Raw genomic sequence first — 27,284 nt, 5'->3', positions numbered from 1 at the left:
AGCTGCTGTTAACCTGCGATTTCTGAGGCTGGTGACTCGGATGAACTTATTGTCCGCAGCAGAGGTGACTCTTGGTCTTCCTTTCCTGGGGCGGTACTCATGTGAGCCAGTTTCTTTGTAGCGCTTGATGGTTTTTGCGACTGCACTTGGGGACACTTTCAAAGTTTTCCCAATTGTTCGGACTGACTGACCTTCATTTCTTAAAGTAATCATGGCCACTCGTTTTTCTTTACTTAGCTGCTTTTTTCTTGCAATAATACAAATTCTAACAGTCTATTTAGTAGGACTACCACCTGTGTACTGTATCCACCTCCTGCACAACACAACTGATGGTCCCAACCCCATTTATAAGGCTTGAAATGCCACTTATTAAACCTGAAAGGGCACACCTGTGAAGTGAAAACCATTTCAGGTAACTACCTCTTGAAGCTCATCAACAGAATGCCAAGAGTGTGCGGAGCAGTAATCAAAGCAAAAGGTGGCTACTTTGAAGAACCAAGAATATAAGACATATTTTCAGTTGTTTCACACTTTTTTGTTCAGTATATAATTCCACATATGTTAATTCATAGTTTTGATGCCTTCAGTGTGAAGCTACAATATTCATAGTCATGAAAATAAAGAAAACTCTTTGATTGAGAAGGTGTGTCCAAACGTTTGGTCTGTATAGCCTGGTTTCTTATCTAAAGCTTCTCCCCAGCTAAACGTTTAGTTTGGAACAAGAATATTGTTGTCATGAAAACAAATTTTTATTTTTTTTAAAAACTGGTTAAAAAATAATATTCTGTTGGTAAATTATTGGTAAATTAGGTGTGGAATAATAAGGAAGGCTTTTCAGTTTGCAGGAATTTTGGAGCCACTTTAACAGCCAGTGAGTTCTAAGCAGTTTCAGTTGTGTTTGACACTAGGTATAATTACGCACAATGATGGCTTGACCTCTTGTTATGTTGCTTTGCCTTCCCCGCCTTGTTTTAAAGTCTTGGCAACTTAATTGTTTGTTTTTTTTAAGTATTTTTTTTATATTTTTGCTTATGTTAAAAGATGTTCTTAAATGTTAATATTATTTTTTCCTCGCTTTGGCTATGAGTAAATAAAGTTTGTGAAAAAAAAGGCTCAGCCCCTGCACTTTTGCATGGGAACCCCGTTTAGCGTGTCACTATGGTGTTTTGAGCAGGCATGCGCACTTTGCTCCTGTTCTTCTTCCAAGTTGATAGGTATGGTGGGTGACGCGCGCCTTGCGGTTGTTGGGTTATAACTTTGGAGACTATTTAACGTTTTATAAGATTGACATCGGTGACTTGGGAGCTGCAGGTGAGATTTTTGTTTTACAATGTTGGTCTTTCTTTGCTTTAAATGACTACAATTCGACACAGTGCTAACGCTAGCCACGTTGGTGGAGACGATAACCGGACAGGCAACCTGGTACGTGTTGCTAACTGAGGACGAAAGAAATTGGAAACATTTCGTTTACTTATAGTTGTGTTAATTTGTTGACTCGATATTTTAGTTCAGTAGGTGGGAATATAATTTGCTTATATAATAAAATAATGATTAAAAAAATAATGCTCTCGTGAAAATGGCTATGCTGTTAAGCTAGCTAGCTTAACATTCGCGGCAAGTAGACAGGCTTAGAGGCCTAATTTAACACTGAACTTTGAGCAAACGATCACCCGGATGAGACATCGCCTCATTTAAGCAAACCTTATCGACTGTAACTCTACCAGGCTTTTTTAAACATCAAGTTCTTAAATAGGGTATGCTAAGGTGTTGAGTATATATAACACATAGTGCCGATATTATTTTTAGTAAGTTAACTCGAACTTGGGGGGGAATTTGAAATTAAAGCTAGGAAGTATCTTGTTGCACCACCAGCTGGCGCTTCTGCAGACTAGTTGATTGAGTTTATTTTTGGCGCTGATACATTTAAAAAATAGTCTTTAAATTTAATGTAAATGTTTAACTAAATTGAAACTTAGTGTGTCATTGGGTTTAATGATGTACCACGGGTACTGGGTTCCAGTTTGGGTTTTTGTTAACCTGGGATGATAGCATGTCTTCAAACGAGTTCTGGAAAATTATTTGTCTGCTTCAAAGTGCCTTTTATTAATCAAAATCAATCAAGACCACTTAAATATATTGATTAAGAAGCTATCTTCTGTTTTTGTGCAGGTGCTATTTTAAATGGCATATCTAATACCATTTCTGTACCGTACTTCTACCATCAGCATATTGGTTTATTAATTTTAAGTTAAAAGAAAAGAAAGGTGAATGCAGGCAAAAATCTTTAAAATTGCCATGTTTTTAACTGCTTTTTTCCTTTGGGTTTGCTTGTAAAATAAGTATTTCACATGTTTAAAGTCATATATCAATCAAAATGTGTTTTTCAACAGGCCTGTAATTCTAAAGGTGTCATTCTTACTGGAATGCTGGACACTGAGTCCACCATGGAGAGTAATGGGAATGCATTTCTTCCTAACCTTCCTGCTCAAGCAGCAGACTGGTCTTTGGACCAAGTTCCTCCACAACCAGTCGCTAACATAGTGCCGGAGGGTTCAGATTCTTCTCAGGATGAGCAGCAGCAAAACCAACAAATAAACTCCCCGGAACTGGGATCTGTGGAGAAGGCTGTGGAACAGTTTCAGCTTGCCACTGCTTCTCTTTTCCAAGAGCAGCATCCACCTCCACCGCCACCTCCTCCACCACCACCACCTACAGAGGAAGCAGACCAAGCAGTGGAATATGCGTCTGAGTCTCAGCCAGAGGCTGTTGTTCAGGATGGAAGTCAAGGTAACCAACAATAGCTAATGTAGTTTAACGTCATATAGTGTTTTTTAGAAAAAGACAGCAACTACGGGTCAATTTCATCACGTAGCAAATGAATGTAACTTTTTCTGTTGTGATATTACTTTAATTTGATTTTGTCTTTTCTCATGGTCCATCATGTCTAGATGGTACTGAAGCATCACAGTTAGAGGATGGTATGGAGCTGGAAGAACCAGCCAAAGAAAGTTCACAGGAAGCCTCTGTTCCTACCGAACCAAGCCTACCCTCAGAGTTTGAAAAACTTTATAAGATCTGTGAAGACAGCCCAGAAGACTTCAATGCTTGGGTTGCACTGCTGCAATATGTGGAACAAGAAGTAAGAAAATGCAGATTATTACATTTGCATGTAATACGGTAGTGACATATTTCAGTCTGGCTCTATCATGGTGTATGTACCTTACTTTTTCATTTAGAACTGGAATTGTAATGTCTGTTTATTCTTTGTGTCTTTTGCAGAATCTTCTTACAGCTGCAAGAAAGTCGTTTGATGTATTCTTCCTACGTTATCCTTACTGCTATGGCTACTGGAAGAAATACGCAGATCTTGAGAAAAAGCATGGCAATATACAGGTTGCAGAAGAGGTAAATGTTTCTCTGGGACTTGTTTCTTGATTATTCCTTTTTAGTCTGAGGAGCAGCTAGACAGAATTAGTGTTATTGTGACAGTCTATAACTAGTGTGTCCCCACCCTAGTGTTCAAGCTATGTCTTGCATGTTGTATGTAGATGTTTAACTGTTTCAACATACCAAATTTTATTTGACTAGTAATTACCCTGGTTGTTAAATATAGCCCTTGGGGTAATTGATTACTTTGAATCAAGTGTTTAGGAGTAGGGACAGGCCTAAAACATACTGGATAATGTCTCGAACACCAGGGTTGGCAAACATTGCTGCACAATAAAAGTAGGAAAACTCCAAACTATTTGGTTTGCACTCAAATCTTTATCCATTGTGCATGTCAAAACTGTTAAATGTTTTTAGAGCATCATAAAACAGTTTCAGCTTGTGACAATTTTTTTTTTTCAAATTCCTTCTACCAAGGTGTACAGAAGAGGCTTACAGGCTATCCCTCTCAGTGTGGACCTTTGGCTTCACTACCTCACTTTTATAAAAGAAAACTCGGACCCCAATGACCCAGAGACAGAGGGACGAATTCGAGCGTGAGTAAAACATTCTTTGCCAAAAATGTCACTTACTTGCAACCCATGGCATTATCAGTAAACATACCTTTATTTTATTTTCTGATAGCTCATATGAACATGCAGTGCTTGCAGCAGGCACAGATTTCCGATCTGATCGCCTTTGGGAGTCCTACATAACCTGGGAAACAGAACAGCAGAAGCTGGCTAATGTCACCACCATCTACGATCGCATCATGGGCATCCCAACACAGTTGTATTCTCAGCACTTTCAGAGGTACGCAGAAGGATGAGCAGCTTTTCTTTTTAAATATATATATTTTTAACTTCTTGAGTTGCACTTCATCTTTTTTGTTTCACTGAGCACTAAGAATAAAATTTGGTTTTGTATGCGCAGGTTCAAAGATCACGTGCAGGGCAACCACCCCAAATACTTTTTGTCAGAAGAGGAGTTTGTTCAGCTTAGACTCGAGCTCTCTAAATCTTGCCTGTCTGGAATGGTTGGTGAAGATGGAGACGCAAACATTCCTCAGGAGGAGCTGCCACCTGGTACCGAGGACCTTGCAGATCCTGCTAAGGTAAGAATGAGGTTGCCATTCCTAGTAAGGGAGAAAACTGACAAAATTCCACTTGCAGGTTTAGCAGGAGCTTTCCTGTTGTCCATGATAACATAGGTAAAAAATGTTCAGGTTTGAAGAAGTGTTTCTATGTCACCAGCCAAGCCAGGAGATCCAGTAAGGGACTCGCTTTAAACTAAAAGGATCAACCGGGGCTCCTTTGAACCCAGCTGTGCAGGGTGCAAACTTTCCTGTCCCTTCTACAGGCTTCTTGTCTCTGGCAACATCATGGTGATGTAAATCCTTGGTTGCAGGACTAGCAGTATTCATCAAGTGGACAATGTTGTGCTGGAGAGAAACAAAAAAATGCTGATCTAGTTCTTTATGTGTGTTTTTATGTAGAGGGTGACAGAAATTGAAAACATGCGGCACAAGGTGATTGAGGCTCGGCAGGAATTGTTCAACCACAACGAGCATGAAGTCAGCAAGCGCTGGGCCTTTGAAGAAGGGGTATGCTTTCTTTCTTTCCATCCATATTTACAGTAAAATAATTTTTCATGATGGATCATTTTCTAAGTAATTTTTTACTTTTCAGATTAAGCGACCATACTTCCACGTCAAAGCCTTGGAGAAGACGCAGCTAAACAACTGGAAGGAGTACCTGGACTTCGAAATTGAAAATGGGACGCCAGAGCGAGTGGTGGTTCTCTTTGAACGATGCCTCATCGCGTGTGCCCTCTACGAGGAGTTCTGGATCAAGGTATTTTGGGCTTGAACTCGCGTCTCGTTGCTGCTGCCTCCCTGCACTTCCCCATCAACGTTGATAATCACATCGAATCAGTTAAAAAAAAAAACAAGAAAAAAACCAAAAACAGAAAAACCTCCTGCACTCTTTGCGTGTAACGTTGATATGTGACTGTATCTGTTGCATTAGGGGATGGCCAGCTTGCCACACAAGATTTGACTGCAGCATTTGCCAACTACTACGTTGCATCTTCTTCGTCTCCCACTACCTTACAGAAACTTATCTAATTGGTTCCATGAAGGTGCTGATGGGTTTACACAGAAAATTTCTAAAAACGATCTTGTCTGTGAAGCAATTCACTGTGTGCGTGAACTGTATAAACAGGTTAAAAATGTTTTGTCTCTTTTGCCTTTTCTCTTCTTTTCTTTTTTCCTCTGTCCTCTTGCCTTTCTCCCAACTTGCTTTCCTTTTTTCCACTCTGAAGTATGCAAAATATCTAGAAGGCTTCAGTGTTGATGGTGCGAGACATGTGTACAAGAAGGCCTGCTCTATACATCTGCTCAAAAAACCTTCCATCCACCTTCTGTGGGCAGCCTTTGAGGAGCAACAAGGTATGTATATCATTAAGAAAAACTGAGTCAGACTGTCAATTTGAACTAATTTATCAGTCGCCTGCAGTTTAGTAGCATGAATGTCATATTAATTTGCCATTTTAATGATTGGTTTAAATCATTATTAATTCATCAGACAAGTTTTTATTAGGGGATTTTACCTAATCCACATAGGCTCAAATATATACATGCATATACCCACTGTCTTTGGACAAATATTCTTTGGGGTTGGGTTAGGGTCACGCTGACATAATAGTGGCTTGATATTTAATTTTATTCTTTTGAAAAGTAACAATCATTTAAATAGTCTCCTGTCACTAGTTGACTTTCAAGCATATTTCACAAACTTTCAAAAGGGTTTTAATGTGTGTTTGAGATCATTCTTGTTGAACATTATGTCTCAGAAGTTGTTGCTGTTAAGATAATGCGTTGCCAGTCAATCTAAAGATTTAAAAACAAACAACACATTTTAAAATCGGTTCTTAAACACTCAAGCAGCCAGTGCAAAGAAGCCAGTCTGGAAGTAATGTGGTTTGCTTGGATGTGCCAGTTAAAAGTCAAGCTGCAGCCTTTTGGACCAACTGCAGTCGGCCAACCTGTGACCCTTTAATTCCAGCATAAAAAATATTACAATAGTCCAGGCAGGATGAAACAAAGGCATGACCTTTTCAAGTTAACCAAAAGACAGAAACCTCTTCACCTTTGCAATCATTTAATATGGCGCAAGTAAATGAACTAGGGTCAATGTATTTATCTCTGTCTAGGCAACATGGAAGAGGCTCGTGGAATCCTGAAGACCTTGGAGGAAACAATCCCAGGTTTGGCCATGGTTCGTCTACGGAGAGTCAGTCTGGAGCGTCGCCGCGGCAACTTGGAAGAAGCTGAGGCACTGTTAAAGGAAGCAATGGAGTCTGCCAACAATGCCACAGAGTCATCGTTCTATGCTGTAAAGTTGGCTAGGCACCTGGTGAAGGTGCAAAGAAGTCTTAGCAAGGCAAAGAAGGTGCTTCTTGATGCTATTGAGAAAGACCAGGTAAGGATTTGTTGATATGACAAAATGCATATGAATTTCTTTTTTTTTTTTTTTTTTTTTTGACTGAAGAGTTAAAATTTTTTCAGGAAGACAAATGTTGCTAGCTGTATCAGTTGCATAGCATTGTATTTAATATATGTGTTTTTGCCTTTGCAGACCAGTTCAAGACTATACTTAAACCTGCTGGAGCTGGAATTCAATGGAGATGTGACACAGAATGAGGTGGAGATCTTGGCTTGTTTTGACCAGGCCCTAAGGAGCCAACTGCCCCTGGAATCCCGCATTGTTTTCTCCCAGCGCAAAGTTGAATTCTTAGAAGATTTCGGCAGTGACATCAATGCGTAAGTTAAATGAGTTAAGAATAGACTGTTACTTTTAAGTAAAACTTTGTCTGATCAGTATTTTTTGATTCACTGCTTAGGCTTGTGGCTGCATATGAGGAACAACAAAATCTACAGAAAGAAAACGAGTCTTTAAAGAGGAAGGCTGAGAATGGATATGACAGGTGGGTGAGGAAACGGCTTGGATCACGCATTAACATGTTGCATTTTCATGTTCTCAGACACCAAGCATTGTTTAGACCCTAAGGATAGAAATGCAGTGCCACGATGGTCTTCAAGTCAGAAAAATGATCTAATTTGAATCTTCTTCTCAAGCTCTCAAGAACCTGATGGAAAGAGGCAGAGAGTAGATGATGCTTCTGCCGCTGCAGCAAATGCAATGACGGACATGCAGGCAAACAATTCTGCATACAACTACAACTGGTACCAGGTAGGTTTTTGTAGAATGTTTTGTTGGAAATGTTGATCCAATCCAGTTAATGTATCCAGTCATTAATCTATTTCTGTTTCTTTATTAGCAACAGTATGGTGGTTGGGGACAAAATTCCTGGGGGCAGTACAACCAGTATGCCCAGTACAACCAATACTACCCTCCTCCTCCTACATGATGAAAGATTGAGACACATCTTTTTCTGTCTTTAAATCTTGAAGCAGAGCAAATTACCTGGGTGTCGAGGAGATTTTAATTCAGCCGCACACTGAGCAGGATAACCTTTTTTTGTTTTTTTCCACTACTGTTATTTACTGTTTGCTAATAAAACGTCATGCTACATCCCTGTGTTAGAACAACTTTGGTTCTCAACGGTAGAATGTAAATCAGTTGGTTTTTAAACAGTAATTAGATATATTGTATCAATCTGTTGATTTATTAAGTGTTGTTTGAAGGCAAATTGATTTTTTTTGTTTTTGTCCTATACAAGACAAAGGCTTTTTAATTTTAGATTGACTGATTTAGTTTGGTTTTTCTTTGTTATGGCTATAAAGTTGTTAGAGAAACATTTATGTATGTTTCTTGAGTCATGTCTTCTTTCCATACAGTAAGACATGTAAAAATTTCATGATAGTTTCCATGAAGAGCTCCTTGTTTTTTATTTTGAACTGATTTCCTAATAAAGAGATTGATATCCTCAAGACTCCTGTTTCATGACATGAAGTAATTGATTTGAAGTATCTATGGTGGCATAGCAATATCTTGTTTACAAAACATGCATGTTTATCACATGCAGATTTGTTCCTTTTATAGAAGAACATTTCCTTATTAGGAGCTGGAATAAACACGTTTTGCCTGCGATTGTAATTTTAGTGGTTCAGCAATTTGAGTCACGTGATCACATGAAATGAGCAATAACGAGTTATGAAGATAATTCATATCCTAACCTTTAGCTCTTTGAACTTTATTATATTATTGCCTAGCAAAGATATAACCACAGCTTCTCTGTTGTTTTTACTGAGGTTAGAATTTTTTTTTATAGGTTATTTGTAAATTTTTTATTAACATCTTTTTATTTGGAAGTGCCTCGGGATCAAATTAAGTTAATCTCCTGCTGAGTGTCATGGGCGTCACTGTTGCTTCCGCTAAACGTTACGTAAATCTGCACATGCGCTGTGCTGCCCCTTAGACATTCCTTTTTATGCTTAGCGTGGAACGACTAGCATCAAACGAGGTGAGACGCCTTCATTTTCTGCCATAATTTCTTTTCAAGACGTAACCACGAACACTTAACTTTGCAGATTCGGTATTTCTATTAGTAGCCACAATGTTTTTTGGTTAGATTTTCTGTTCCAAATCTGTATTTTGCATATTGTAGAGCGACTTCTGTAAAACGCATGTTCCATGTGGCTAGGCTAAGCTAAGCTAGCACAGAGTTTGCTAGAAGAGTACCCCTAGTTTCTTTATCTAAAGTTTTGCAGCGGTGTATTTTTCTCTCGAATAAATTCTCAAATATATATCTTTAATGCTGTGGTCAAAATCTATTGCTGTCGTCGTTATTAAATGTTGCGCCAGTACACTGGCGGTTTCCGATCGAAAGGCCGACATGTTGACTCGATGTAAAGCTGTAACAAATAAGTTTAAGGGTCGCAGATTGTCCATGTGTTGCACCAAAAAGCCACGATAGTAACTTGGAAGTAGGTCGACTCACTCAAGCTCGTTTTAAGACTAGATTTAGTTTTAATCAGCCAAGAAGTTAAGCGTCTTAAGATCCGGAATTCTGGGGCATGTAGTCTCTCAATTTACAATAAAACAGGTCACCCAAAACAGAATATTTATAAAAAAAAAAAACAAGTACAATTTGTAAACGACGGATATTTCTACCTCAACATTCTGTGTTAAATGTTTTCCGTTAGAATAAATATTAACGGACTCCTTTATTCAGCAGAAAGGTTAAGTATTTTAGTGTAGAAAATTTGATATTTTTACCATTCTTGCAGAACAACAAAATGCATTCAATTTAAATGCCTTTTTAAGTCAGTCTTTGTAGGAATATTTGTATTAACATTGTTTAAAAAAACTCAAAGCTTAATTTCAGAACCTAGCAACCCCACTTGCACTATTTCTAGCTATTTGGACACAATTTATTTGTCTGGGGTTAGTAAGGTATGTACTCGCATATTTAATCAGATGGTCTTCAGATTATAGGTACTCACAAACAATAACTGGCTGTTTTTATATCGATTAAAATAATCTACCCTTCTGATAGATAAAACACAGGTTTGGAAGCCCAAAGGTTTGTCAGTAGCCTAATTGTAAATCCAGCGACAGATTCATTACTCATTCCTAACCTCTTTTTCTCCTCTTCCAGTGTAAAGATGCAGCTCTTCTTGCGTGCCCAGAACACTCACACTCTTGAAGTGACCGGACAGGAGACTGTTGGCCAGATCAAGGTAACAAATAAAAATACAAGCTGAAAGGATAAATGCTTTAAAGACTCAAGATTGCTTTGTTTTTAACTTCAGTCTTTAAAGTTTTTTTTGAGTAGTATTTTAAAGATGGCTTGACTCTGGTATCTTCCAGGCCCATGTCCAGGCTCTGGAAGGACTCCTGGTTGAGGACCAGGTGCTGTTGCTCGCTGGGTCCCCACTAGAGGATGATGCCTCCCTGGCAACCTGTGGTGTGACTGAGCACTGTACTCTGGAGGTGGCCGGCAGGCTGCTCGGAGGTCAGTATATATAAAGCTTTATTGGGAAGTGCAATGTCGATTGGCTTTTGTATAAGTTTAGCTCCATAGTTGTTTGATACTGTGGCATTTAGGTCATTTGAAATTGTTATGGAAAGTTATTGTAGTTAAGGGGACACAAAGCAAAATATGAATATAGTGAGGCTTTTGGGAGCATCTCTGAGTGTGTTGTTTCTTCCAGGTAAGGTGCACGGTTCTCTTGCTCGTGCTGGAAAAGTAAGAGGACAGACTCCCAAGGTAAAGTATCCTGTAATTTGTTTTATTTTGTTGCAGAAGTCACTGCAGTCATTTATTTTATTAACCTAAGAAAATCACTGAGATTTTTGTGTTTTTCAAGGTTGACAAGCAGGAGAAAAAAAAAAAGAAGACTGGCCGTGCCAAGCGCCGCATCCAGTACAACAGGCGCTTTGTGAATGTTGTGCCCACCTTTGGAAAGAAGAAGGGCCCCAACGCAAACTCCTAATTGCTTCAATGCTCTGAGGGAGAAATAACGACAACAGCTGTCAGTTTTTTACCAAGTTAAACATTGTCTTGTACAGAATAAAAGATATTTGACTTGGCTTCATCTAGTAATGTCTTCATTCTGGCTCACTAGCAAACCAGCGTTTTTTTTTAATAGGGTTTCTGTGTGTCCTTAAAAGGAAAAAATGTAATTGTAGGCCTTGGTGAAGTCTTACATTTAATATAGTTAGAACTTCTACTTCTATTGCTGCTTATAGCAACTTTTCTACCAAAATTGCTGTGATCGTATTTGTTTCGCTGAAAGTTCTAAATGAGGTTTTTGTTTGGAGCAAAGATCACTGAACAATACTGCCTTTTTCCCATGAAACCCAAAAAACGTATTCAGCTCTTGAAAAAGACTGATTTTAATTTCTTAAATCTTATAACCCTATCTACTGCCTGTGCTCTGAATGTGCACTGCTCAAAAAAATAAAGGGAACACTCAAATAACACATCCTAGATCTGAATGAATGAAATATTCTCATTGAATACTTTGTTCTGTACAAAGTTGAATGTGCTGACAACAAAATCGCACAAAAATCATCAATGGAAATCAAATGTATTAACCAATGGAGGCCTGGATTTGGAGTCACACACAAAATTAAAGTGGTAAAACACTACAGGCTGATCCAACTTTGATGTAATGTCCTTAAAACAAGTCAAAATGAGGCTCAGTATTGTGTGTGGCCTCCATGTTCCTGTATGACCTCCCTACAACCCCTGGACATGATCCTGATGAGACGGCGGATGGTCTCTTGAGGGATCTCATCTCAGACCTGGACTAAAGCATCCACCAACTCCTGGACAGTCTGTGGTGCAACGTGACGTTGGTGGATGGAGCGAGACATGATGTCCCAGATGTGCTCAATCGGATTCAGGTCTGGGGAACGGGCGGGCCAGTCCATAGCTTCAATGTCTTCATCTTGCAGGAACTGCAGACACTCCAGCCACATGAGGTCTAGCATTGTCCTGCATTAGGAGGAACCCAGGGCCAACCGCACCAGCATATGGTCTCACAAGGGGTCTGAGGATCTCATCTCGGTACCTAATGGCAGTCAGGCTACCTCTGGCGAGCACATGGAGGGCCATGCGGCCCTCCAAAGAAATGCCACCCCACACCATTACTGACCCACTGCCAAACCGGTCATGCTGAAGGATGTTGCAGGCAGCAGATCGCTCTCCATGGTGTCTCCAGACTCCGTCACGTCTGTCACATGTGGTCAGTGTGAACCTGCTTTCATCTGTGAAGAGCACAGGGCACCAGTGGTGAATTTGCCAATCCTGGTGTTCTCTGGCAAATGCCAAGCGTCCTGCAGGGTGTTGGGCTGTGAGCACAACCCCCATTTGTGGACGTCGGGCCCTCAGACCATCCTCATGGAGTCGGTTTCTAACCGTTTGTGCAGACACATGCACATTTGTGGCCTGCTGGAGGTCATTTTGCAGGTCTCTGGCAGTGCTCCTCCTGTTCCTCCTTGCACAAAGGTGGAGGTAGCGGTCCTGCTGCTGGGTTGTTGCCCTCCTACGGCCTCCTCCATGTCTCCTGGTGTACTGGCCTGTCTCCTGGTAGCGCCTCCAGGTTCTGGACACTACGCTGACAGACACAGCAAACCTTCTTGCCACAGCTCACATTGATGTGCCATCCTGGATGAGCTGCACTATCTGATCCACTTGTGTGGGTTGTAGAGTCCGTCTCATTCTACCACGAGTGTGAAAGCACCACCAACATTCAAAAGTGACCAAAACATCAGCCAGAAAGCATAGGTACTGAGAAGTGGTCTGTGGTCCCCACCTGCAGAACCACTCCTTTATTGAGTGTCTTGCTAATCCACAAAGATTTCCCCCTGTTGTCTTTTCCATTTGAACAACATCATGTGAAATTAATTGTCAATCAGTGTTGCTTCCTAAGTGGAGAGTTTGATTTCACAGAAGTTTGATTCACTTTGAGTTATATTGTGTTGTTTAAGTGTTGCCTTTAATTTTTTGAGCAGTGTATATTCAAAAGATGTGGCTTCAAAAAAGCAGGATTTCATTAATAGGGTTAAGTTGTCCAACAACTATTGTGTAAAAGGGCTCAGCCTCTTAAACCCAATCCCCAGTACTGGGGGCATAATGTAACTTTTTTTTTCTTCTACTTACTTTACTGCAAGTTCCATTAGTAAAGCATATGTGGTCTCCACAGAAATAGTAGAATCTTGGCTAAAAGCTGATATAAACCATTTCTACAAACACTAAATTCAGTTAAATCAGAAAATTAACTCCACATAATGACGTAACCGCAAAACCGGTTTCAGCTATTCACCACACGGCTTCTATACACACAACCAGCATGTCTGCTGTAAGCACAATGCTCACAGATTAAAAAAAAAAAAAAAAAGTGTCACAATCCAACCAGGTTTTATTCAACCAGCAGCCAAGGAAGGCCAGAATTACCACTTCCATTTGAAAAACATTAAAAATTGTTTAGAGTATGTCAATTCTCAGAAAAAATCAGTTAGATTTGTGCATGTTATTTTGTGCTCAAACTTCACAAAACCCCTAAAGAGGTTATAGATGGGTAACCTTGCATAATGGAGCTGAAAAACACCAATCAAGGATTATGGTATCTTAACTTGGTCTTCCTAATGACCCCCAAAAAGTCTTTAACAAAGCTGAAGAACTGATGCATTATGGAAAGTATCTTTATTTGGGACAAGTGGTTGATTTAAAAGGTAACTGGCATTGACAAAACAGCTGTTTCCATTGTAATGATTTATCAGTCTAGCACTAGATGGTCTTGAATATGGGAAAACCAGGTAATACTAAAATGTCTGACCAGTTTTTGCTAGCATGCAAGTTAAACTGTGTCAATGAAGTGACAATTTTTTTATTGCTATTCAATTATTCAGTGAGAGCACTATGGTACGTTCTTGTCAACATAAAAGCAATTTGGTGACATCTGAAATAAAAATCAGATTTAAGTGAAACAAGCTTATGATCTATATTGTACAAAAAAAAAAAAAAGAACAGAACTCACTTCACTGTCATTTTTTTATAAAGACTGAAAAGTCATCCCTCTTTTTATTTATTTTATTCAGTATTTGAAATGACCAGCAATTATTTGCTCCTGATGAGTATACTGACAAAGGCATGACGGTAGATATCGGTGCCGAGTGCAGTACAGTCCAAAATCTGTAAACTTAAATTTTCAGGGGGAAAAAACAGCTTGAAATTTTGTCGGCACATATTTAATCCACAGACACCAGCTCCACTTCAAAAATCAGCTTGGCATTCGGTGGAATTCTGGTGGAACAGGAATTAAGGAAATATTTTGCATAAAATAAGCAGGAAATTAACTGATTAGCAGCACAAATCTAAGCCCAAATGTGTAAACAAAAAACATTTGTACAAAACCACAATAACACTGCACCTTACAGATAAATAAAGAGAAAAGGATACTTGGACTCAGGGAGGCCCTTTTTTCCATAAGCCCATTCAGGTTCGATCTCCAGTCGTGCTGTTTCGCCCTTGCTCATTGTCAGAAGGGCCTCATCCCACTGTGGTGAGAACAAAAATGCACATTCAGTTCTGTCAAAGGTTTCCAGACACTCATCAGCATGAATGTCATACAGACTTTGGACTGGTGATGAGACATTTAACCCCTTATGTTTTGAAGAAGACAGATAAGACATCTTAAATGATTCAGCGTCGTCTCCTCTAATCCACACAGCATCTAAAGTATACATACAGGCTTAAATGCATAAATACACTTCTAATAATATTTGGATGAATGTCGATTTTTCCAGTTGCAAAGAAACCAACGGCATGTTGCCATCAACAAGCTAAATATTTCTGGTTGGAAATATTTGTTGGACATTTGACCACTCTTCCTATCAGAATTCATCCATTTCATTTAATTTGGTGGTTCTCCTAGCACAAAACCAGCTGTTAGTTATAGTCCATATACTTGGGTGGAGGTCTGAGCAAACCAGAAGCTTCATGTTACCTATTGCAAAAACGATGTGTTTTGCATCATTGGCCCTTCTAGTTTTGTCCAACTTTCTACCATCTAGCTGCTGATTTGAGGTGAAGTTAAAAAGAATTTGGAGGTCTTCTTTTTTCATTACTCTCCCAGTTTTTTTTAGGTATATATTTGAGCCTGTGTGGTTTAGATAAAAATCAACAATAAATTCAAACTTAACATTACATTTAAAAAATACCGTAAGTTTCTATCTTGTATTATTGTCCACCTTGAAAAAAAAGAGGGATTTAAATGATTCATTAGGAGCCCAAAGTGATTTGTCCACATGATGAGTAAAATGTACACCTTTGACTGGAGCTGTATGCCATATAAGTACAAAAGTTAATGACGTACCCCTCTGATGACTTTGCCCATGCCCACTTTAAAACTCAGAGGTTTGGCTTGCTTCTTCTTTTTTGCTGCTGCAGATGGAGAAAAGTTATGTTTTAAAGATGAGAAGGAAAAAAAAAGGGATTGGGGTGGTTTACATTGGTTCCGAAGTGGCCTGGAGATTGCGCAAAACATTCAGTGAGTTACTTCATGTGGATGCAGGCATACCCGCGGGGATATTTGTGTCAAAGACTGTCCCGTCTTCCAGGGTACCAGTGTACCAGCAGCTCACAGGGTCCCCCTTCTTTGGGAAGTTCGTCTTGTCTCCTTTCTTCAGCACCGCTTTGGTATATTTTGGTGGCCCCTGAAACAAGCAGTAAAGGAGAGGAGTCTTAAAGATGTTCTATACCAAGTTAGGAGGTAATAAAAAGTCAATTAATATAAGCCATGAGCTGAGCACCTCATCCACAGCTTCTGCTTTGACTTCTTTGGGCTTCTCTTCAACCTTCACAGCTTTAACCAGCTCGGTTACGTCCTCCACTGGATCTGTGCCTTTAAACCTCTGCAAGACACAAGTTAAAACCTTTCATTCATTCAGGCAGCTGATGATGCAGTCGACAATATAAAAAGGTTCATTGTTAGCATCACCCACTTTGCTCTCAAAGAGCTGATTGTAAGCAATGACCAGCTGCTCTTTCTTTGCAGTTTTTGCCACATTTTTAATATTTCCCAGCAATTTGTGTTCATTGAGGAACTGAAAGACAAAACGCACAACGGAGAATATCAACACACTTCATGCGTTACTTCATAGGGGTTTTGAACGCTAGCATCTTTCTCATGCTGTTCCACTATGCTAACTCTGCAGCATGCTTGCAGGTCAACGTGGGGGATTACAAAGAAACGATTGTGACTGAAACCGAGGCAGCACTAAAGTGGTAACCATACCGAGTGCGCCGCATTGTCCTGGAGGAACTTTATTACATCTTTTTTAGGCAAATCATCACTTTTGAGCTGCTCATCGCTCCACTCCCGTGTTGACTCAGCCGCCATTTTGAGAGGCGAGCTAATGAACTTTGAACTCGGGGGGGATGTATTCACGTCCTGTCCCTTTAAATACACACTCTAAAAAGTTTGTATTCAGTAAACCTCTCAGTGGTTATGTCCCAGTTTATGTTCATTAAAATATTTACTAAAATAGCTTTATTAAATATACATGATATAGATAAGTATTATCTAGTTAACATCTCAGCTTTATGTTTATAACTTATAGGCTGTATAAAATATATTTCTAATATTAAATTTTTTCATATTTTATTTTAAAATATTTGCTAAATGTTATTATTATTATTACTGTATATTAGATTGTGTTTCATATTTCAAATATTATCCAGTCAATGTTGCAACTCCTTGTTTTTGCCCTGCCACCTAGTGGAAAAAGATTGCGTGGCAACTAATTTATTAATAGAGAGAAAAATGCTGGAATAAAGATTTTTAAGGTTTTTTTTTCTAATTTGATGCCTATTTCATGAATAAAGCCGATCTATGTATCCTAGATTGTTTTCTCCGCAGAAAAACAGTCTGTATCAGATACATGTTTATATATCTAATTTTCAAAGTATTATTCTGCTTGAGTTTTTCTTGAGTTGATGCCAGCAAATCAGCACAAAATGCCTCCCTTCACCACAGAGGACTTCGACAAACTTTTACAGAAATTGGATGTTTTGGAGATGAAAATCCATCGACTAAAAGTGAATGTGGAGGTGAATATGGGGTACAGCGATGATTCAACTCTGCCTGTGATTCCAAACAGTGACAGTCAGCTCAACGACTCAGCTGGGAATCAGAACACTGAGAATAAACCTACCGGCAGACTCTCCTGGCATGTTTTAGGCGCATGCCCAAAAAATCAAGGTGGACGACTCACTGGAAAATCTCAGCAATTAAATAAATTAGAATGGGCAGAATTACAGAGAAATGCCCCCGTTTCCCCTGGGAAAAGGAGACTTCGACAGCGAGCTGCTGTCACAACAACTGATAGGAGTGAGACAGCTGGAAATAATGGAATTCCCTCCAAAACAGATTTGCTCCACTACAGAATGAAAACCAGGAAATGATCCATCTTCTGAGAGCAATAAAAGGTTTGAGAACAACCTTCATTCTGAACAGTCTTCTCCTAAGACTGTCTAAGACAGTCTTTTCCTTCTTGGCTGTGGACCACTTCTGGTTCTTAGGAACCACCATCTCTGAGGACCTGAGATGGTCTTCACATATAGACACTGTTCGAAAGAAGGCCCAGCAGAAACTGTACTTCCTGAGGCAACTCAAGAAGTTCAACCTTCCACAGGAGCTGTTGGTCATCTTCTACACTGCCATCATTCAGTCTGTCCTGTCTTCATCCATCTCAGTGTGGTTTGGCTCATCCACAAAACAGGACAAGTGCAGACTGCAACAAATAATCAGAACTGCAGAGAGAATAATCAGGGCTGACCTTCCCTCCATCCAGGACTTATACAGGTCTAGGGTCAGGAAAAGAGCTGCTAAAATCTCTGCAGACCCCACACACCCTGCACATAAAATGTTCAGAGCTTTACCTTCAGGCCGCTGCTACAGAGCACTGTTTACTAAAACCAGCCGCCACAGAGACAGTTTCTTCCCACTGTTTCTCTGATGAACATTCAATAGAGTACAAAACAACAGCATACAGATGTTGCAAATGCACCTTTTTATTTATACAGGTCCTTCTCAAAATATTAGCATATTGTGATAAAGTTAATTATTTTCCATAATGTAATGATGAAAATTTAACATTCATATATTTTAGATTCATTGCACACTAACTGAAATATTTCAGGTCTTTTATTGTCTTAATACAGATGATTTTGGCATACAGCTCATGAAAACCCAACATTCCTATCTCACAAAATTAGCATATTTCATCCGACCAATAAAAGAAAAGTGTTTTTAATACAAAAAACATCAACCTTCAAATAATCATGTACAGTTATGCACTCAATACTTGGTCGGGAATCCTTTTGCAGAAATGACTGCTTCAATGTGGCGTGGCATGGAGGCAATCAGCCTGTAGCACTGCTGAGGTCTTATGGAGGCCCAGGATGCTTCGATAGCGGCCTTTAGCTCATCCAGAGTGTTGGATCTTGAGTCTCTCAACGTTCTCTTCACAATATCCCACAGATTTTCTATGGGGTTCAGGTCAGGAGAGTTGGCAGGCCAATTGAGCACAGTGATACCATGGTCAGTAAACCATTTACCAGTGGTTTTGGCACTGTGAGCAGGTGCCAGGTGGTGCTGAAAAATGAAATCTTCATCTCCATAAAGCTTTTCAGCAGATGGAAGCATGAAGTGCTCCAAAATCTCCTGATAGCTAGCTGCATTGACCCTGCCCTTGATAAAACACAGTGGACCAACACCAGCAGCTGACACGGCACCCCAGACCATCACTGACTGTGGGTACTTGACACTGGACTTCTGGCATTTTGGCATTTCCTTCTCCCCAGTCTTCCTCCAGACTCTGGCACCTTGATTTCCGAATGACATGCAGAATTTGCTTTCATCGGAAAAAAGTACTTTGGACCACTGAGCAACAGTCCAGTGCTGCTTCTCTGTAGCCCAGGTCAGGCGCTTCTGCCGCTGTTTCTGGTTCAAAAGTGGCTTGACCTGGGGAATGCGGCACCTGTAGCCCATTTCCTGCACACGCCTGTGCACGGTGGCTCTGGATGTTTCTACTCCAGACTCAGTCCACTGCTTCCGCAGGTCCCCCAAGGTCTGGAAACAGCCCTTCTCCACAATCTTCCTCAGGGTCCGGTCACCTCTTCTCGTTGTGCAGCGTTTTCTACCACACTTTTTCCTTCCCACAGACTTCCCACTGAGGTGCCTTGATACAGCACTCTGGGAACAGCCTATTCGTTCAGAAATTTCTTTCTGTGTCTTACCCTCTTGCTTGAGGGTGTCAATAGTGGCCTTCTGGACAGCAGTCAGGTCGGCAGTCTTACCCATGATTGGGGTTTTGAGTGATGAACCAGGCTGGGAGTTTTAAAGGCCTCAGGAATCTTTTGCAGGTGTTTAGAGTTAACTCGTTGATTCAGATGATTAGGTTCATAGCTCGTTTAGAGACCCTTTTAATGATATGCTAATTTTGTGAGATAGGAATTTTGGGTTTTCATGAGCTGTATGCCAAAATCATTCGTATTAAGACAATAAAAGACCTGAAATGTTTCAGTTAGTGTGCAATGAATCTAAAATATATGAATGTTAAATTTTCATCATTACATTATGGAAAATAATGAACTTTATCACAATATGCTAATATTTTGAGAAGGACCTGTATATTGTACATTGTAAATATGCATATTCTGTAATGCAAAAACAAAACCAAAGAGCAAAGTGTACCGGAGTCAAATTCCTTGTTTGTATGTACGGACTTGGCAATAAAGCTGATTCTGATTCTGATTCTAAATTGCCAGAGAAAAAGCGCCCCACCGGACCAAGAACCCTAATAGTAGCAACACAGCTGTGGATGGGATTAAAAACTTCTGCAACAAGAAAAACACAGAAGTTATGATTGTTACCAGTAACACGGTCTCCGATATCTCAGAGAATATTCTTGCAATCACAGAAAAGAGCCCGTCTCTAGAAAACCTTATTATACACTGTGGAGCCATGGATGACGTGGCTAAGAAAAAATCAGAAGGACTGAAGGAGGATTTCACTCGTCTTCTGAATATTGTTGGAGGTCTCAATATCAAGGTGTTTCTCAGCGGACCCATTGCACCGATTTTCTGTGGAGATGAGATTTATTCGAGACTTGTGATGATTAATAAGTGGTTGAAAAAAACATGCCACCACATCTGTGAACCTCATTGATATTCCATATTTTTTTGGGGAAAAAAAGACACCCCTTCAAGCAAGATGGTTTCTGCTTGAACAAGCCAGGAGCCAGACGTCTCACATCTAATCTCTTCTATTCAGTAAATAATCCGCCAGCAGCTTCGACCTTCAGCAGAGAACATTGAGTATCAACAACAATAATAATGCTGCCTCCAACAGCTCCAGCAGAAACAATCGGCCAGTTAACTGAGAAAGAGAGGTCATCAAAAAAGGTCTCCCCGTCGAAATCCACAGGAGAAGTGGACCCCCCCGGTAAACCCCTCTCACCCCAGACCCCAACCCAGACCGACCCCCCCGTTAAACCCCTCTCACCCCCGACCCAGACCGCACAGAACTCTCCCATCTCCCCACTGAGCCCGTTTTTTGCTTTACTGGATTCTGATAACATGAAAGGAGCTCTTAAGATTGGGACCCGAATGATTCTGACATCTTCTCCATTCAACACCCCCCATGGCTGAGGCCCGGCTACTAAACCAACATCTTCCAAATGCCGTAGACCTCCACCACCTCCTAATCTATCTCCTCCTAATCAGGACATTCAAATCACTTCTCTGTGATACAGTCTGGGCCCTAGTGGTAACTCTATCAGAAATGAGCATGTCCAGGAAAGACTTGGGCCCCTAAAAGGAGATAGTTGTAAAATCTCTGTGCTTATACGTGACAGAAAGAGCAAAGCCAAAAGGATAAGAGACAGTAATAAACAATCAACAAAAGCCATAAACTGTCAGGTACAACCAGACACAGAGTTAATATCAGCAACTAAATCATATAAACTGGATTTACTGAACATTAGATCTCTGTCAGGAAAATCATTTTTAATCAATGACTTCATTACTGACCACGATCTTGATGTTATGTTTTTAACAGAAACATGGTTACATGAGTTTAATGAAGCTCCCATTCTGATAGAGTCGACGCCTCTAAACTACAATTTTCTTTGTGAGAGCAGACAGCAAAGAAAGGGTGGAGGGGTAGCCACTTTGTTTAAAGATTTATTAGAGTGTAAAAAAGTATTTCTGGGCAAATTTGATACTTTTCAATATTTGGCTCTCCAGGTAAAGAGCACGGTCCGAACCATGTTCTTGAATATTTACAGGCCTCCTAAGTCCAAAACAAACTTTTTCAGTGATTTTAATGAGCTTTTATCTGTGATTTGTGTTGATTATGACTGTTTAATTATTGTGGGAGACTTCAACATTCACATGGACTATCCTGAAGACAGAAGTGCAATAGATCTATGTGACACTCTTAGAAATTTAGGTTTGACTCAACATGTTAAACAGCAAACGCACAAACAGGGACATATTTTGGACGTGATCATCACTAAGGGTCTAAACATTTCCAAGGTGTCTGTAACTGATGTTGCTCTATCTGACCACTTTTCTGTTATTTTTGAAAGCATCATCTGCAATGACTCAGTTTGCCAAAGAGACATGATAAGAAAACGCATCTTTAAGGACGGTGCTGCTGAAACCTTTAACCAGATTTACTCTTCTACCTCCACTTTGCCCTGTAACACTGTAGATGAGCTGGTAGAAAACTTTCATTCTAAAATCTCAGACATCATTGATTCAATTGCTCCAATTAAAGTGAAAGTCGTTTCTGGGAAGAAAATGTCTCCGTGGAGAAGTGCTCCACCAGTCAAAAGTGAAAAAAAGGAGTGTCAAAAAGCTGAACGCAGGTGGCGAAAGACTGGACTCCAGGTTCACTATATTATCTATAAAGAGAGACTATACAGATATAACCTACAACTGAAAAATGCAAGGGAATCTTTCTTTTCTGAGATCATCAGCAAAAACATTAACAATGCTTGTGCATTATTTGCCACGGTCGACAGGCTAACAAACCCTCCTGTAACTGTAGCATCTGAACTCCACTCTACCAGGGCCTGCAATGAATTAGCTAAATTCTTCACTGAAAAACCCAAAAGATCAGAGGGCAGTTAGCATATCCACATCAACTCCAGTACCAAAGTTGTCTCCAACTAGAACTGATTTTGACAAAATTTCCCAATTTCACTAAATAAACTACAAAAACTTAGAAGAAATCTTATACCAACTAAGCTCTTCTTCCTGCTGTCTCGATGTTTTACCCACAGCTTTCCTTAAGAAAGCTTTGCCTGTAATAACATCTGATTTAACACAAATAATAAACACGTCCCTTTTGCCAGGTGTTTTCCCCAGGCCCTAAAAACAGCAATTATCAAACCTCTATTGAAAAAGAACAACTTGAACAAGCTGCTACTACAGAACTACAGGCCTATATCAAACATCCCCTTCATCAGTAAGATTATTGAAAAAGCTGTGTTTCAGCAGTTAAACAACTTCCTAACAACGACCAACTGCTTCGATGTCTTCCAGTCAGGCTTCCTGCTCACCACAGTGCAGAGACTGCTCTTGTCAAGGTGTTCAATGACATCCGTATGAATGCAGACTGTGGAAGAACCACAGTGCTGGTATTATTGGACCTTAGTGCAGCATTCGACACTGTTGATCACTACATTTTATTAGAGCGCCAGGAAAACTGGGTCGACCTTTCTGGTACAGCACTCGATTGCTTTAAATCCTACTTGAAGGACAGGGACTTTTTTGTGTCAGTAGGTAACTTTACATCAGAGACCACAAAAATCACATGTGGCGTTCCCCAAGGGTCCATCTTAGGGTCCCTCCTATTCAATATCTACATGCTCCCCCTAACTCAGATTTTAATAAACAACAACGTAAGTTATCATAACTATGCAGATGACACAAAGCTATACGTTACGATGTCACCAGGTGACTATGAACCCATTCAAGCGCTGGGTAAATGCTTCGAAGAAATCAATGCTTGGATGGGCCAACATTTTCTTTGCTCAATCAAAACAAAACTGAAGTAATAATCTTTGGACCAAAGGAAGACCATTTAAAAGTTAGCACACAGCTTCAGTTAATACAGCTAGAAACCACCAGTCAGGCTCAAAACCTGGGTGTAGTGATGGACTCAGACCTGAACCTTCAGAGGCACATAAAGACAGTAACAAGGTCGGCCTTCTATCACCTAAAGAACATCTCCAGGATTGAAGGACTAATGTCTCAGCAGGACCTTGAAAAACTAATTCATGTGTTCATCTTTAGTAGAACTGATTACTGTGTCTTCACAGGTCTGGGTAAAAAGTCGATCAGACAGCTGCAGTTGATCCAGAACGCTGCTGCCCGCGTCCTCACTAGAACTAAGAAAGTGGAGCACATCACCCCGGTTCTAAAGTCCCTACACTGGCTCCCTGTAGCTCAGAGAATAGACTTTAAAATACTTCTGTCAGTCTATAAATCACTGAATGGCTTAGCACCAAAATACATTACAGACTTGTTGTCAGTGTATCAACCACCCAGACCTCTCAGGTCTTCTGGCTCAAATCTACTTTGCAGAACCAGAACCAGAACCAAACATGGAGAAGCAGCTTTTAGTTCTCATGCTCCACTAATCTGGAATAAACTCCCAGAAAACTATAAAAGCGGTGAAACCCTAAATTGCTTTAAATCAAGATTAAAAACTTAATTGTTTAGAGTGGCCTTTGAATGTGTTATCTAAACATTATTAGTTAAGTTTTCTGTCCAATTTTCCTTTCGTTTTCTTATCCATCATTCTATTCTCTTTATTTTTTTAATTACCTCTGTTGTTTGATTTTCTGTATCATTGTAATGTTTTTTCTTATGTACAGCACCTTGAATGCCTTGTTGCTGAAAAGCGCTATATAAATAAACTTGACTTGACTTGACTTGAAATTTGTCACATAGCAACTACCTTTAGGAGAGAGCTAAGAGAGGTTTTAAGTAGGGTTGGATTATAAAACAATACTTGGGCATCACACTGAGCATTTTCAGTCTTTTGAAACTGAAAAAAGAATGGCACAACTGCAATCCTGCTAAGACAAGCCTGTCCATCTAAGTCGCTAGAGGCCAGGTGGCTAGACAAGGAGAATATAAATCAGAAAAGCAACCAAGAGTACCATAGTAACTCTGGAGGAGCTGCAGAGATCCAGTGTACAATTATTAAGCACTCCATTAACCACACATAATCTGTTTTCTTTATTATAAAAAATTTGCACAACAATTAGAAACAAAAATAATTACACATTGTGAACAAACATTCAGGCCCTGTTTTTGTTCTATCTTTCCCAACATTTCTTTCTGTCTGCTTATATAGCCTAGATTTTATCATTCTGATGGCATTGCTGTTAAACATATGTTTAAACCTTCATGTTTTACATGTTGTTTTTTTCTTTCATTGTTCAGATCTTTCCATAGATTCACTCCCTTAAGCTCAGTGCTGTTTGACATTCGTCTTTACAGGAGGCTAAATTGCTGTCTGCAGTCACACTCTCTCTGTTTTCAAACAATATTTGGATATTTACAAGTAGTAAATAATGTTTAACTTTATACATAATTTGGGATGTTTGAAAATCCAAAAAGTAAAGGTGCATTTGCTAGCTTTCTGTAGACAACTTTCATCTAACAGATGTTAGGGCTCTTTTCTGAGGAATAACAACTGAATTAGCATGATATTTCTATGTGTCCTCCATTGCTTCCAAGCAATATATGGCAGCATAAAAAGACCTGCACCAAATACATATTGAAGCGTGAGTCAATACACCTTTTACTTTATACATTAATGCAATTGATTTAAGTTTCTTATTTGATGTTTATAAATGACGTAAAGAGGCTAGGATGAGGGTTCACCTCCAAGCAGCACAACAGCCTTAAAAACACTGTCGGAGCTACAATGGGACTGTTCAACTCAAAGCATATTTAAGTGTTAGAATGACCTGGTCAAAGTCCAGTACTAAATCTCACTTTGAATCTGTGGCAAGAACAAAAAATTGCTGATCATGGACATTTTTCATCAAATCTGACTGAACATAAGTTATTTAGCAAAAAAATAAGGTCTGCAAAGTCCCTAGGTCTGCAAAGCTGGTAGAAACTTGCAGCTAACTGACTTTGGGCTCGGGGGGATGGGGGTGGAGTTGAGTGGCTTGAGGGGACAATAAAAGCCCAACAAAATAAATTGAAGTTTGTGGTGTTTATGTAGAATGGCTCGAAGGTGATCAATACTTTTGCTAGGACTGTATATGGTTATGTGCTTTATATTTTTAAGAAATATATTACATAGCACTGTAGTATAGCCTGATCTTTCATTTTACAGAGTAAAATGGTAATGTTGGTGGTTTACAGACCAGGGGATTGCTGCCTGCAGCTGAGGGCTGCATAAGTCTTGGTCGCTCCTCTTACAGTGGTTGTTAATAACATTGACCAAAAATGGAATAGAAATGAACAGTCAATAGCAAAAGAGATATACACACTGGTCATAATTTGGTAAAACCCGTAAAATAGTTACTGAGACTGTGTTGTAAGCATGCTCTGGTTTATTTATTTGGTTTTATGCATGCAAACAAATATGTTTGGGATTAAATGTCTTCATACATGTTGTATTTGTCTCTGTAGCTTATGTAAGCTGTTTTTGTTTTTTTAAAAACAACTGTTTTAGGCCAATCAATTCTCAGCCAGATCTGTGACAATAAGAAGAGCACCTGTTCGCTGTAGTTGAGAACAGATTGTTGTAAAAAACAGTTTTTCTCTCTTTAGCTCTGGGTAAATCCCAGTTTTTGTTTTTCTGCATTAAATATTCCAAAATAATTAAGCTGGTTTATCTTGTCTGACTACTGTTTTGCCACTACGCTGCACATGAGCCATTAATAGTTGAGTTCATATTAGTAGTTAAGAGTTTATATGTCTCTGCCACTGTTATACACCAGTATGAAAAATATGTCTTATATTCATTAAAAGTTCTGTTTTATGATGCATGTTATGCCTGCGACATTTCATGCTTTGTTGCCTCATCTCATCTTTAAAAAACAAAAACTCACTTTAATTGTTTAAAGTAATATGCAGACCTGTTTAAAATGTTTGGTAGTCAATGGGATATTTTTTCTCTATTCACTCAAAACATGGTTTCAGCTGCTCGGTTTCAATTTCAGGACTCCTTTTTTTTTTATATAGATTTTTGTTTTATTATTCACAAAATTAGTTTATTTCAATACATGCAAAATGTCTCAGACAAAATAGATATTTTTGTTAAAATAAATAGGACAAAACGTATTTTGCATGTTTCCCCTTTTCTGAACTCAGAAGATGCACAGATGTCTGTATTCGCCTGGGCATCTTACATTTTCATATCACACATCTGACAGTTTTCCACTTCCTTTATTCTTCTTAGTAGGTAGCTGTGCATCTGGGTTTTGTCTGTAAAACTTTATTTCTTTGAAAAGCACATCTTTGAAATTCCCTTTGTGGAGGTAAAGAAAAAGACTTTGTTTAACAAGAATACTTTTTAGTCCTTGCGGTGGTACTGTGGAGATGACAGTAGACTTCTGGAGAACATCCCCTACACCACCTACCCTCACCATCCTCATCAACACTGTTGTTGAGGATGGTGAGGATCACTTCTGGTTCGGAACCACCCTTTCTCAGGACCTGAGATGGTTATCACACTTGCTGTGAGTCCGTGAAACTGACTTCAAATTCCTTGTTTGTGAGCACAATCTTGGTCAGTAACGCTGATTCACATTCTGATATCTAATGTAGTATAGTAGATGTGAATAAATGAAGATGGGTAAAAAAGCGTTGAAATAAATAGATATTTTATTACAGCATAATGTTACACTAAGATAAAACAAAATCCAGCTTTTCATTTTAGCCAAATACAAAGAAAATCTCACATTAGACAAAACTGTTTTAACAAAAAACACTGGAGGCAAAATCATTGGTCCCCCTTTGGTTAAACGTTGTACTACCATCATTTTGCCAATAGGACGGCGCTTCGGTTGGAGCATGTGGGGAGATGGATGTTTTGGTCATCGATCTTTGCACAATCTTGTCCAGAATCCTGGATCCTCTGTCACGCTGTCTCCTCATAAGGTCTCTGTTGGGTTTGGGTATGTGGACTGAGATGGCTAGGGAAGAATGCTGATTTTGTGTCAGGTGAAATATTTTGGGTGCATTTTGGATCATTTTCCCACTGAAAGACCCAATGATGACCCATTTTCAGTTTTCTGGTAGAGGCCACCAGATGTTTACTTATAGTGTCCTGGTAT

The 27,284-nt window shown here is 39.5% G+C and overlaps 3 protein-coding genes across 4 annotated transcripts; 2 read left to right on the top strand and 1 right to left on the bottom strand.

Moving 5' to 3' along the window:
• Positions 1-1,158: 1,158 nt before the first annotated feature.
• prpf39 (PRP39 pre-mRNA processing factor 39 homolog (yeast)) lies at positions 1,159-8,382 on the top strand. The gene is made up of 15 exons (XM_047388949.1): positions 1,159-1,311; positions 2,391-2,787; positions 2,949-3,139; positions 3,280-3,405; positions 3,865-3,983; positions 4,072-4,239; positions 4,360-4,540; positions 4,922-5,029; positions 5,115-5,279; positions 5,749-5,875; positions 6,640-6,908; positions 7,065-7,249; positions 7,330-7,413; positions 7,565-7,679; positions 7,768-8,382. Exons 2-15 carry the CDS (start codon positions 2,424-2,426, stop codon positions 7,855-7,857), a joined length of 2,292 nt encoding a protein of 763 aa, XP_047244905.1. The 5' UTR covers positions 1,159-1,311; positions 2,391-2,423; the 3' UTR covers positions 7,858-8,382.
• A 453-nt stretch (positions 8,383-8,835) lies between these two features.
• Positions 8,836-10,985, top strand: faua (FAU ubiquitin like and ribosomal protein S30 fusion a). The gene is made up of 5 exons (XM_047388294.1): positions 8,836-8,913; positions 10,051-10,132; positions 10,263-10,407; positions 10,607-10,662; positions 10,763-10,985. The coding sequence occupies exons 2-5, from the start codon at positions 10,058-10,060 to the stop codon at positions 10,886-10,888; spliced, it is 402 nt and encodes a 133-aa protein (XP_047244250.1). The 5' UTR covers positions 8,836-8,913; positions 10,051-10,057; the 3' UTR covers positions 10,889-10,985.
• A 2,992-nt stretch (positions 10,986-13,977) lies between these two features.
• Positions 13,978-16,331, bottom strand: fkbp3 (FKBP prolyl isomerase 3). 2 transcript variants are annotated; one of them, XM_047388323.1, is made up of 7 exons: positions 16,199-16,331; positions 15,906-16,007; positions 15,714-15,815; positions 15,482-15,617; positions 15,278-15,345; positions 14,362-14,459; positions 13,978-14,205 (listed from the first exon to the last, which is right to left on the bottom strand). In XM_047388323.1, the coding sequence occupies exons 1-7, from the start codon at positions 16,301-16,303 to the stop codon at positions 14,151-14,153; spliced, it is 666 nt and encodes a 221-aa protein (XP_047244279.1). In that variant the 5' UTR covers positions 16,304-16,331; the 3' UTR covers positions 13,978-14,150. The 2 variants fall into 2 exon arrangements, with proteins under 2 accessions (XP_047244279.1, XP_047244280.1); XM_047388324.1 differs by lacking the exon at positions 15,906-16,007 and having other exon boundaries at positions 16,199-16,311.
• Positions 16,332-27,284: the final 10,953 nt, after the last annotated feature.

This window comes from Girardinichthys multiradiatus, chromosome 15 (assembly GCF_021462225.1).
Source record: "Girardinichthys multiradiatus isolate DD_20200921_A chromosome 15, DD_fGirMul_XY1, whole genome shotgun sequence".
Lineage (NCBI taxonomy): Eukaryota > Metazoa > Chordata > Actinopteri > Cyprinodontiformes > Goodeidae > Girardinichthys > Girardinichthys multiradiatus.
The sequence above is the reverse complement of the archived record's forward strand: the minus strand, read 5'-3'. Positions and strand labels throughout refer to the sequence as shown.